Source organism: Rhynchophorus ferrugineus, unplaced genomic scaffold (assembly GCF_030347505.1).
Source record: "Rhynchophorus ferrugineus isolate W39M unplaced genomic scaffold, kcgeb_rfMv2 rfM2, whole genome shotgun sequence".
In the NCBI taxonomy this organism is placed as follows: domain Eukaryota; kingdom Metazoa; phylum Arthropoda; class Insecta; order Coleoptera; family Curculionidae; genus Rhynchophorus; species Rhynchophorus ferrugineus.
The window spans coordinates 21,426,870-21,440,147 of NW_027472581.1; the positions used below are offsets into that span (position 1 = coordinate 21,426,870).

At 29.7% G+C, this 13,278-nt stretch overlaps 1 protein-coding gene across 5 annotated transcripts in view; it reads left to right on the forward strand.

Moving 5' to 3' along the window:
* bru3 (CUGBP Elav-like family member bruno 3) overlaps positions 1-13,278 on the forward strand; it is a 251,690-nt gene that overhangs the window by 48,004 nt on the left and 190,408 nt on the right. For all 5 annotated transcript variants that reach the window (XM_076396743.1, XM_076396742.1, XM_076396741.1 and 2 more), the window contains exon 2: positions 5,083-5,131. In XM_076396743.1, the coding sequence (XP_076252858.1) occupies positions 5,083-5,131 (49 nt within the window). The remainder of the gene's footprint in view (positions 1-5,082; positions 5,132-13,278) is intronic.

The following is a 13,278-nucleotide window of genomic DNA, read 5'->3' on the forward strand; positions in this document are numbered from 1 at the left end:
ATGATGACGTGAGTTCACTGCAATCTACATGAGACCCATAAATCTCAATTATCTCAATTGATTTTTCTTACATTTATCCTCTTAGAATTTCTCGAAGAGTATCTTCATTAGTAACGTTACTACCATTATAGACGATCGATAGGAGATCGAAGTAATAAATGTAGACGGTAACAAAAAGAAAAACTATACAAGGTCATGGCAGTTCGATAAATAAATAATAAATAATAAGTAAACAAAACGTCATTGCCAAATAAAATCAATACAAAGCTGTAGATAAAAGAACGCTACATACGGTTGAAGTTCCATTAGAAATTCCAAGGAATGTATTTTCTAATATTTAATTTATTAGACTGAAGTGTTCTCTTGTAGGACATAATATCATTGTCTATAATGAACATGGTTGATTTTTCTTACATTTAGCCTCTTAGAATTTCTCGAAGAGTATCTTCATTAGTAACGTTGCTACCATCATAAACGATCGATAGGAGATCGAAGTAATAAATGTAGATGGTAACAAAAAGAAAAACTATACAAGGTCATGGCAATTCGATAAATAAATAATAAATAATAAGTAAACAAAACGTCATTGCCAAATAAAATCAATACAAAGCTGTAGATAAAAGAACGCTACATACGGTTGAAGTTCCATTAGAAATTCCAAGGAATGTATTTTCTAATATTTAATTTATTAGACTGAAGTGTTCTCTTGTAGGACATAATATCATTGTCTATAATGAACATGGTTGATTTTTCTTACATTTAGCCTCTTAGAATTTCTCGAAGAGTATCTTCATTAGTAACGTTACTACCATTATAGACGATCGATAGGAGATCGAAGTAATAAATGTAGACGGTAACAAAAAGAAAAACTATACAAGGTCATGGCAATTCGATAAATAAATAATAAATAATAAGTAAACAAAACGTCATTGCCAAATAAAATCAATACAAAGCTGTAGATAAAAGAACGCTACATACGGTTGAAGTTCCATTAGAAATTCCAAGGAATGTATTTTCTAATATTTAATTTATTAGACTGAAGTGTTCTCTTGTAGGACATAATATCATTGTCTATAATGAACATGGTTGATTTTTCTTACATTTAGCCTCTTAGAATTTCTCGAAGAGTATCTTCATTAGTAACGTTGCTACCATCATAAACGATCGATAGGAGATCGAAGTAATAAATGTAGACGGTAACAAAAAGAAAAACTATACAAGGTCATGGCAATTCGATAAATAAATAATAAATAATAAGTAAACAAAACGTCCTTGCCAAATAAAATCAATACAAAGCTGTAGATAAAAGAACGCTATATATGGAAGTTCCATTTTTGGGAAAGACGTTTTCTTAGTTTGGGGTAAGGAATGTATTTTCTAATATTTAATTTATTAGACCGAAGTGTTCTCTTGTAGGGCATAATGCCATTGTCTATAATGAAGGGATTTATGAAGCGGCACTAGTTTATATTTATTATTATTATTATTTAATTATTATATTGTTACTAATCGTTTCCGTCTAACCTACAATTTGTCTTTATGATAACTTAAATCCAGATAATAACTAGGAGGACCCATCGGCCCTATCTCAGTCGCTGGTAAAATAATGTTTATACATATCACTGCTTAATTTTTTAATATATGCACCTCACTACACAACACTACACAAGATCAGGTGGTTTAATTCTTTTGAGCCTGTGTCCTGTGCTGGTGCTATCCAATAGTTGTAATATTTTAATATTCGTGTGAGAATGGAGTCTTTCCTCATGCATTCTGGCAATTCTCTTGATTTCTTGACTGATTGTGGGTATCTGAAGATCTCTATGTAGATAATCAGTCCTATAGTGTTTGGTGCACCCACAATACCTCTCAGGACTTTATTGTGAAAAATTTGTATTTTATTTATGTTACTCTTTGCCCTTAATTGAACTCCGTATGTCCATATAGGTTTCAATATTTGCTTATATAATAGCAATTTATTATGTACTGATAATTGTGATTTTCTTCCAATTAGCCAGTACATTTTCCTATATTACTAGTTTACATAATTTAATCTATTTCAGTATTTTATCTGTAAGGACAAGGACTGGAAGAAAACAATATTTGATGAGTCATAGTTTATTCTCATTCTCAAGGAGACACCACTCTAGCTGTTTTTTAAAAGTTTACTTTAAAGGTACTTATTCATTAAAATACTAAGTACATATGGACAATAACATATGTTGAAAATAGCTATAGACAATATATAAATGATAAACTAACGCTTAACCTAATGATTGTAAATTTACTTATATCACTTCCAATATGCTTATCTACATCCAAATAACCTCTAATATAACCTCGAAATAATCTACCTCTTTTAAACGCAGATTTTATACCGCTTGAAGTGATAAATAAGCGACAAAACCTTACTACTCTAAATGAGTCAAGTTCAATAATCAATTCCGTCATAATAAGTTAAGGAAATACACTAATTATTCACTGTACTAACACGATAATTAATATTTAATAAACATATAGAGGTATTTTAAAATTTTTCACTTTTTTTAGTTTTACTCTATTTTATATATATTTTACTCTATTCTATACTATATATATATATATATATATATATATATATATTGAGACTATAACGGATCCTCAAAAAAAAGGGTGGATTGCTTTTAAAGAAGACAACAAGAATTTTTTAACAAATCGTCAAAAGGTGTTTCAAGCCTTAGGTTCTCTATTGCTTCTAAAGTAAAATTTCTAAATTCCCACCTCAACCAGTTTCAAAAAAAATTGATGCGAGTGAGTAAACCGGGATATTAGAGAGATATCAAGGAACATGGGCGTCTCAATGATATCGGACTAATGTCAGACGCTTCAGACATTCTGCCATCAAGCGAGAATGTATAAATAGGAGTCTTACTGGGAAAAAGAAAAGGTTTTAGTGTGTGCTAGGAGACATATACTAGACAAAAAAAAATGTATGGTTAATGTTTTGTACATAAAATCATATTTTCTTTCTATTCTTTTTCATTTTAATATACTTACGCACTTAATATTTGTTATTATAGCAAATTATCAAAAAACCAATCGTCTTATGAAAAAAATGAAGTCTTTTTGGGTTTCAGCACACCCAATAATGTAAAGATATATATATTATACAACTTATTATATATATATATATATATATATATATATATATATATATAAAGATTGCAGTAGTACTTCTTGTATATAGTTATCTTATTAAATCTCATCATTAAAATAATTATCTCAACGACAACTTCATACTAAAGGTTTTAATATAAAAATATAACTAGCGTTGCTAAATGATGTGCATCATTATATTAAGTAATAAATGATAAACAAAAATAGTTACTGACGATAGAAAATATCAATAGCTCCTTGCTTCTGAGCTCAATTTCAACAATATTCATTAAAACTTCTACTATATTAATGATAATATAAACAGGAAGTAAGCTAAGTAGGTTTTATTGATGGGTTTATTCAGTTACCTCATCAGGTTCAGATACTTCTGATCTTCGAACTTACCCACTTGATCAGAATTCATCTGTAGTCAGCTATATTGAAATAAAACATTGTATCGTTGTCCAACCATCATTTTTTAATTTAAACAAGTATGGCTATGCTTCAGATTCGAAGAATATACTATATGTTGTTTATCCTTGCTAAAAATAGCATAAATAATAGAAAGTATTTTTTTCATTTACTTTCCAATTTCAATTTTGACAATTCATGCGAAATTAGACAATGTTTAAATAACATATACTAACATATATATAGTATAGTCTATATAGAACATATAGTACATAGTAAGAAAATGCATAATGGATTGCTTCATGAAAAATGGAGAAAAAATAAATATTTATTATTATCACACTTTCCTCAGATAATGCCTTGTACTCCATCAGCTTCTGACATTTATTGAAGTCGAAGCATCAACGAACAATTAATTATCTTCGGAAAATAATCGCCGATTACAGAGTATAACCGAAACCTGAATAAAACGATTATTTAGATTAATTACCGAATTCAATCCTGTCTATACATCATCGCTCGATAATTAATGAAAATTGTATTTTTAAAATGTAAACACATAACCCGTTCAGTTTTGAAACAAAATCGAAAATATCGAAGGCCATTTAAAACAAAACGAATACAAATACGATAAATAATACTGCTGCAAATCTTTATTGACTCAGGTCGAGCAATTATTTATTGTTTAATAAATCACCCATTTGCCGTTTTATTGTATAATAAATTATAATGCAAAATAAATCAGAAAGTCAGTTTCGTGTTTGTATTTATAAACGTATTTTCCTGTCATTTTGTATTAATTGAATATTGAAGTTTCTATTTTAAGCCATAAAAAGGAAGTCAAGAAATATTTTGCAGATTTATACAGGCAGGATATGTGCTCAAGTCTGAAAAATATAACATATACCTGTAACCAAAAATTGCAAAAAAACCTTTCTTGACAATTAGGGTAATTATGATAAACAACTTATTATATTGAAATAAAAGAGATTAGCCCTGAAAGATGTTAATTTATTTGCAAACCATTAATATATGTATCTTCAACTAGTTTACGCTTAAAACATGTCAAACATTTCATAATTTTTAATGCTCGTGTGGCTGGATTTCTAGATGACTTTTTGAGAGGCGCTTATTCTATATCAACATTTAAATATATATTTTCAAAGCATATAAGGATAACAAAATACATTGAATATATAAATAATATATAAATGATACGACCAATATTGTCATATCTGTTACTTTTTTGACAGATCCACTTATTTCGCTCCTAGTCTACCTATTTGTAAATATCAATTAATCTACGTCTTGTTGCACATTATTAAATTCGAATTATTCCCTATCTTAAACTTCTAATATTTAAGTTATTGTTATGGGTTAGTTATTGTTCAGTTACGTTATTTTTCTATATGGGCCATCTATGTGAGGTTGCGTACAAAATGACAACGATGTCAGCTAGCCATTCTATAAGTTGTCGAGAGTTTTTATATATTCCAGTATTTGTTATAAGTTACTAATTTTAATCTTTTGTTCCAGATGAACCGCCCCATACAAGTTAAACCAGCGGATAGTGAAAACCGCGGTGGTAAGTGTTGACTTGATGTGATATAGTGATATTAGAATTTGTTTCTCTATAACCAACAAGTGTTTATTGGTAAATAAAAACATCTGATGTCGGTATATACAGTAAAATATCCATGAACAATCTCACCTGATCAATGACCGACATCTCGAAAGTTTATTCTAACAATAGAGCAACAACCATAGTTCTGAAAGTCTACATACCACAAGCCACAATAAAAACAATAGACCGCAATTAATAGAGCCAACTACCGAATAAGAGAAAAGATCTAAACTAATTACTAATGCAGTTATTGAGTCAGACCAGAGTTATCAACACGAAAAATTTGTTTTGCAGATTTTGACAAAGAAAAAAGCTCAAAAACAGGCTCGTTTAACCGATTTTATAATAACGGGGATGGTACCGGTAAGCATCGACGTAGTTAGAGAATATTTCACCAAGATTTTTTCAAGTTTACAAGTTTTTCCTTTTTCAATTTCATTCAACACTTGGATCCGTTTTTTGCAGTAGTGTCAGTCCTGTTTTGGTTTATCCAGTAGATACTTTGAAGGTTTGGTTTTGTTTTTTGGTTCGTTCTTGACCAGTATTTGACTTTTTCTCTCTTATTTTTTTAGTTTTTTTGCTACTTCTATCCGATCAGAAGATACTCGTTTTATTCTGTGTCTCTTGTTATATGCTTTGTTTTGTTTTTATATCTATTTTTATTTTCCTTTTAGTTTGGTTTCGGACTATAGATTTGAATTCTAAATATGACTGATTGCATGCAGATCTTGAACAAAACTAATTAATATTTTATGATAATATTAGCGTATTTAAAACAACTTTGTATATAGTAGTTCTTGCCTTGATAAAGCTTTGTTATGAAAATATTATAATAAAACACAATTTATTAAGATCAATGTTTAATTCGACTCCACAAAATATAATGCAAATTACAAACGGTGTAGCAAATATTTTTATATTAGAAATGTATAAGTTTATTTTAGTAATTTCACAAAATTATTTTTATATAAAATAACAATATAAAGCAGCATGACAATTTTGCAATTACAGAATAAAACAAATAAATTAATGAATATTAATAATTTTTACCATAATTACCAATGATATGTATAACTCTGTATATCATTCATAAAATGTTAATTTTATATATTCATTATTTTATCTATAATATTGTAGATTATATATCCAAATCATACATTTCTACTGTATAACCCTGTGGTACCGTTATATTATTACATTGATATAAGAAACTTTCAGTAAAATTACTCTGAAAAATCATATCGTTCATAATAAACAGTTTAATGTAATTTAAGCTGATTTCATTAGGTGGAAACGATACTGATAAACTATTTTTTTAATAAACTTCTCAAAACTTTTCTTCGCTAAATTGATTTATAGTAATAATATAGGATAGAAAAATTATATCAAAAAAAAACGTTACTTTTTATAGTCGTCATTTAATGTTACGTAACGTTAGTAACATTTTTAAAGGGAATAATAGAACTGTTACGACAATGATAATGGAGTTGATCCAGATATAATAACCATGAAATATGGTAGAGTATTGGAGACGATGACGTACGTGATACGGCTGAATGAAGTATCGGCTCACAGTTTAATCAGCAGCTACTGATAGCATGATCACCAATTGGGAACTGTGAGAATAGTATTATTGATATTATTGAGATCAAGTATCGTACAATTGCTAAAACATATGAATGTAGTATCGATGGCAAATCCACTGAAAAATTTTAATTTGGTAAAATTTTGATTAGCGATAGTACTATTATTGGGTAGTTTTTAGAGCTATTATCTGCATATATTAATTTTCTTGCCAAGTTCTATACTGTTAACATTTTTACTTAATGTTCTTCAATATTCTACCACATCTCATAGTTCATGTGTCTCGAATACTCACTCCCTTTGTTTCTATAAAAGTTTCTATATAAATCCAAGTTCGCGAAAATTTTAAACATTACGATGCGGAATGATGGTTAGGAAACTATAAAGAAAGTCAACGTTTCGTTACGTTTCTGATTGGTGTTTGATTGGTGCTCAATATGGGGAATTTTAAAATTTTGTTATCTTATTTCTGTCAAAATCTGTTCTGTAACATTAAATAAATTGGCTTTTTATGTCAAATTATATCTTCTAAATACGTACGTAAATAAGGTGGACCATTGTATTTTTTAAGTTATGATAAATTAAAATAAAATCAATAAATAAAGACGGTATAAAAATTTTAAACCATATTTTATGATGTTTTTTCTATCTATTTTATGTCCTAGTGAAGGCCTTCGCCTTGTTCGTCACTCACCATTCGTAGATTAGGGTGGGAAATCGAAATGGGAACGTTTTAAAGTTGTGTAACAAATCTTTCACTAAAAACTCGCGATTTTCATCTTTAAGATAGCCTAAAAACCCCTGAATTACTTTCTTTAGCGGTAACCAAGCCGCTAACCCTTTAGCCGTAAAATTTTCATTTTATTTTTCTTATTTGTAAGCCCACAATCTTTTAATTTAGCATCAATTAATTCAAAGAAAACAGCTTTTATACATGGCCTTGACAAAATTTTTCTTAAACCATGTCTTATATGCAAAGGTGGAAGAATAACATTTTCTTGTCGAATAGGAAGAAGTTCGTATTTAACGTTTTTTTCTTATCACAAACAAAGTCCGTCCTTTTTGGCCAATATTTAATTTTATAGTAGTGTTTTGGTGTCTCTACGGTCCCACAAACAGAGAAAACAACAATATTTCGTGAAAACTCCCTCTAGTCCAGGCAATAAATTTTCAGACATCAGTGTAGACGTGTCCAAAACCTTATGAATAAATATATATATATCAAGAACCATCAACAGTGACTATTAAATAGCGTTATTGGACCGTTTGAAAGACGAAATCGCCGAAAAATGGGCGCATTTGAAGAAAAAGAAAGTGCTGCTTCACCAAGACAATGCCCAGTATCACAAGTCAGTGAAAAAGATGGCAAAAATCCATGATTTGAGCTTCGAATTGCTTCCTCATCCTCCTCAGATCTGGCGCCCAGCGGCTATTTCCTGTTCTCAGATCTCAAAAGAATGCTCGCCTGCAAAAAAATTTCATCGAGTGAAAAGGCGATCGCCGAAACTGATGCCAATTTTGAAGCAAAGGACAATTCGTACTACAAAAATGGTATTGAAAAATTGGAGGGTCGCTATAATCAGTGCATCACCCTTGAAGGGAATAATGTTGAATAAAATAAACTAATTTTGTCAAAAATATTTGTTTTACTACGGTAGGCCGGGGACTTTTCAATTGACCTGTTATATACACATATTTGCGCAGAATCGTCGTAAATATTAAATTTCTACGCTTGATGTTAGAGGTTATTGTTTTCAGTTTTCCGTTCGTCATATATCGATTAATCCGATCGAAGTCACCGAATCCGGTGTAACACGATGAAGGTGTCAAGCCAGCGAGCAATTGAATGCGTTGTTTGGATCGCGAACCGTTCGGCGTGCTTCCGTCTGAAACGTAAAACGAAGGGATGCGTGAATTATAACAGAAGTGGCGCGCCAGAATACACACGCCAGAGACACTTATGTGTTCCGACTCGGCTCGCATTGATTAATGTAAATACCTGTGCATTCACTGATTGTCTTCGAAAATTGCTTGCCTGATCGTAAACGCGCCTGTGCACTTGAAGTTCGTTTAATCGTCTGATATAACAAACCGACACATTGTCTCATCTAGGCCGTACTCTTTATCGTTTATGTCATAGATTTTATGTCTATTATAACTGAATATTCATTATAAAACCATTGTATATATGGCACCAAAATTAAAATAAGGTACTTTTTAAATATTAATTTTTATAAATCCTAGATTTGTCCGACCAATAAATATTTTTTTCACAAATAGATCAATAAATAGAAATTCGATCACAATTCATGAAATTAATCATGTTTCTCTCACAATAGAATAAATAAAGTACTGTAACATATGTGTGTAAATTAAAATATATGCAAACTATCTTAAAAATTAACACTCACTAACTTTTTCTTTTATATTAACATTTTCCTTATAAACAGAAACATACTAAATTATTAAATCAAGTAATACATATTAGCATATTAATTGAAACAACAAAAAAACAATTAGGCATTTTACATTTTACAATAGAGAACTTGTATTAAAGTAAATTATTTATAATCATTAAATAAACTAATGAATTCTCAAAACTTAGGTTTATAGAGTAAATAAATAAAATAATTGATAAAATATTCAGTTATAGTCCTATAATTAAATATTTTATTGCATTCATCGTTAAAAATTGTAATATATATATATATATATATATATATATATATATATATATATATATATATATATATATATATAATATAATATTATCAACTATGGCTTTATCTGGACTGGACCTAAAGTTTAACGTGGGCTCCAAACCACGGTCCTCAGCATTAAGCCTACCGACTGGCTAGTGACCAGCTTTAGAAATCATCCCAGAAGACATCCGATCTTACCCGGCCTGGTTACTGGAGTGACTGGGATCATTTTCCTTGTCGGATTTTACACTCTTGCTAGAACACAAATATTAAACAATTACAAACATAAATTTACAAGCTTGCACCAGCAGGATTCGAACCCGCGCAACAGTACTATACAACTATCGCAACAGTAGGACGACCGTCCCATCGCCTTTACCACTGCTTCACCAAGCCGGCAGTCGTAATATTTATAAGTAATTTAAAATATTTTGCAGATTACTGTTAATAATATATAATTTCTACTATTTCTCCCTTGGGGGCAAATTATGTAGTTTGTTTCATTTTATTTATATATTTTCATTACTTCATTTATGTATTAATATAAGTTTTATCTTTTATGTATATTTTTCACCTAAAATATATATTAAAATACAAAAAAGTTGATAAAAAGCCAGGCTAATTTAATAAAACAATAATATCTTTACTTATATATTCCACTATTTAATCTTTAAAACAGTAGCTCACTTTTTTTTCCTGTAAATTTATATATTTCAACCTATTATTTTATATAATATTCTAAAATCTCTCCATTGCAGATAATTCATCTTTAATTTGCCTTCTATAGCTTTCGTTAATCTACAGCTTTTTACTTTGCCTTTTGTCCCAGATGTGTGCTAACAATTATCGACAAATTCGCAATCAGTCGATTTTATTTTCAATTAAAACTTTAAAAAGAATAGGTAAGCTCAGCTAAATTATGATCACAAATGTGTTTAAATGGCAAGCTTAAATTCTGTGACAGCAGCAGAGTAGGTTTCATCTCTTAAATATATATTAATTTCTATAAATGGTGATAAAAATCGTCTAATTTAATTTTCCAATGTGCCAAGGGCAATGGAAATCAATTTTCAGCTGTCGCTTCTTCATTTGTGACCACACATCTGCAAGTAGATCTTGATGATTAATGATCGGATGGAATGTATAAACAACAGAAAAAAACCTCCGTGAATGGTTCTCATACTGTCGCAGCAGTCGCAGGTTCGAATCCTGCAGAGAAGTGGTCGTGAGTTTATGTTTGTGAGTGTCGAACAGGCAAAAATGCAAAATCTCACATAGAAAATGGTCCCGGTCATGCCACTGACCAGGCTGGGTAATGCTGAATATCTTCTGGGATGATCTCTAACATTGTATTAACCATATCTAATGTATGACGTAATTAATAGAAAAACAACAGTGTTTATATAACTACTTTAAAATTAACATTACTTACGTAAGTTATCGGATTTTCTTGAAAAATGCCAAAACATAACAAAAATTTTTTAACCTACAGTTCTTTAAAAAATTTATAAAGAACATAATAATAGGCTTAGTTTAGAAAAAAAATGAAATAACCAAGAATATATAATTAAAAAATAATCAACATTATTTATTGAAATGATTAAAGATTGTATTTGCCTGAAATTCAGGTAAAACAGTTCATACAAATAAAAACGATACGTTGCTATGAATTTTATGAATAAAAAGAATTATTCTTAAATTTAGATATTCTCTAAAATAGTACATTAAGGTGTATCACGAAATTCGAACGTAAATTTGCACATTTCAATCTTCGGTCTGATTAGATTTTATTCGAAAATGTAAAAAAGCAATTTTTATTTAACAGGATCCAGTCCGTACCTTCCCATTATTTAGATTCTATCTTGTGAAGTAACTGTCAGAAAGTCACTCACAATTCCAATCTCTTTACGCATATATATTATTCTTCGAGAAGTTCATTTTTACGTACTGGTGAGCACCCCTCTGATACCCAAAAACTACCCTATCTTTTTGATAAGCTCTTGTCAATCACCATTGGGGGAATATATTTATCTAAGTGTAAAGTTAAAGGCATAAAATGAGTTCGCGCCAGGAGAAAAAGTTTTTCTTAGTATATATTTTAAATCAGTTTTTGCACTTTGGATGTGCTTCTTCTATACGTCCATTTATATAGTTTACTTTTAGTAGTTACAGTTCCAATACATTTATAAATAATAAAGACACAATTACTTAACAATAAAAATGTTTCGGGCTTAAAATAATTTATTTTTTACCAAACATACTTCCGCTGATGACAAAAAAACAACATAAAAATTACTAATAAGCTTTTATTTATAACAGTCAGTTCAAATATCTCACTTTAGAAGAGGATACATTATTCCTGCATAGAATAAATCATAGAAAAGAATAAACTATATGAAACTATATTGTCTTCCTTTTCTAACGGCGGTCCATTCTTTTCGAGTCGATCGGTATGGCCGAGATCAAAACAACAAACAAATCTAGAGTATTTAGATTTTGTGTTACATTAATAATTCTATACTAATAACAATTAATTTGTTGTGTTATTCTTGGCGGTGTAACATACATTGGAATTGCAGAATGTAAAGTTAAATTTTTAAAAGTTGTAAAATCCATACAGCATCAGTCTTATTGGTAGTAGAAATTTTAGCTGCCAAATTTATAACATATCATTCTCAACGACCTGGAATAGGTATCAACATATACCAAAAATTAATGATAACAAGAACAGAGAAGAAAATGAATCTTGTCGTTTTGGAAGTAGTCATTAATGAAGTTTGTCCATCAAGAATAGTAGCAAAACCTATAGTAACTGGTAATAATTAGACATTCAGTTTAAATATAGTATATATTAGTAATGATTTAAATTTTGTTTTATTGCTAAGATGTAGCCAGAATTTGTTGAGAGTAAAAGTATACATATATATATATATATATATATATATATATATATATATATATATATATATATATATATATATATATATATATATACATAGTATAATATTTACACGTAAATATACTTATCAAAATTCCATCTAAAGCAAACACATACATATGTTGAAAAAACAATTATATCTAGAAAAGAACGTGAGAGAAAGAGAGACAAAAAGAAAGCGACATCGTCCAAAAGTCCTAAAAGAGTTAATTAGAGCAAAAAAAACCCTCACTTAATAAAGTCAAAAGCAATAAAAAGGGCCTGGCGCACACATAAAGCGTATGTGCCACAAGTAGCAGCTGTTTTTCTTGCAAACTCTCGACGAATTAAAGTCTAGGTTTTTCATCTTTAGACGTTCATTCAAGCGGCAGAATTAAAAAGACCGTCAGCAGTAGCGCAGCTTTAACTTCCTCCGACATCTAAATAAAACAATAATTTCACGTGTACTTTTTTCATTGCTTTTTTTTATACGTGCCTGTGTATGAAGGAATCTTTGAAATTTTATTAAGTCAATTTAACAGACCTAGGCCGACAGAACCTCCTATAGATAAATACTATAATTGTTATTTAGAATTAGAGAAAACTTTTGGTTTGTATTGATGACATGGACTGAAAAGTCCCGGTCGTAACAAAGAAAACATATTTTCTTTTTTTGTTCTAAATTGGCCAATACCACTTTTGTAGAACGATTTATCTTTTGCTTCATAATTGGCCTCAGTTTCAGCGGTAACCTCTTCACTCGAGCGAAATTTCTTACTGGTGAGTATTATTTTGAACTCTACGAACAGCCAGTAGTCGCTGGAAGTCAAATCTGGAGAATACGGTGGATATGGGAGCAATTCAAAGATCAATGCATGTATTTTTGCCATTATTTGATTGTTTTC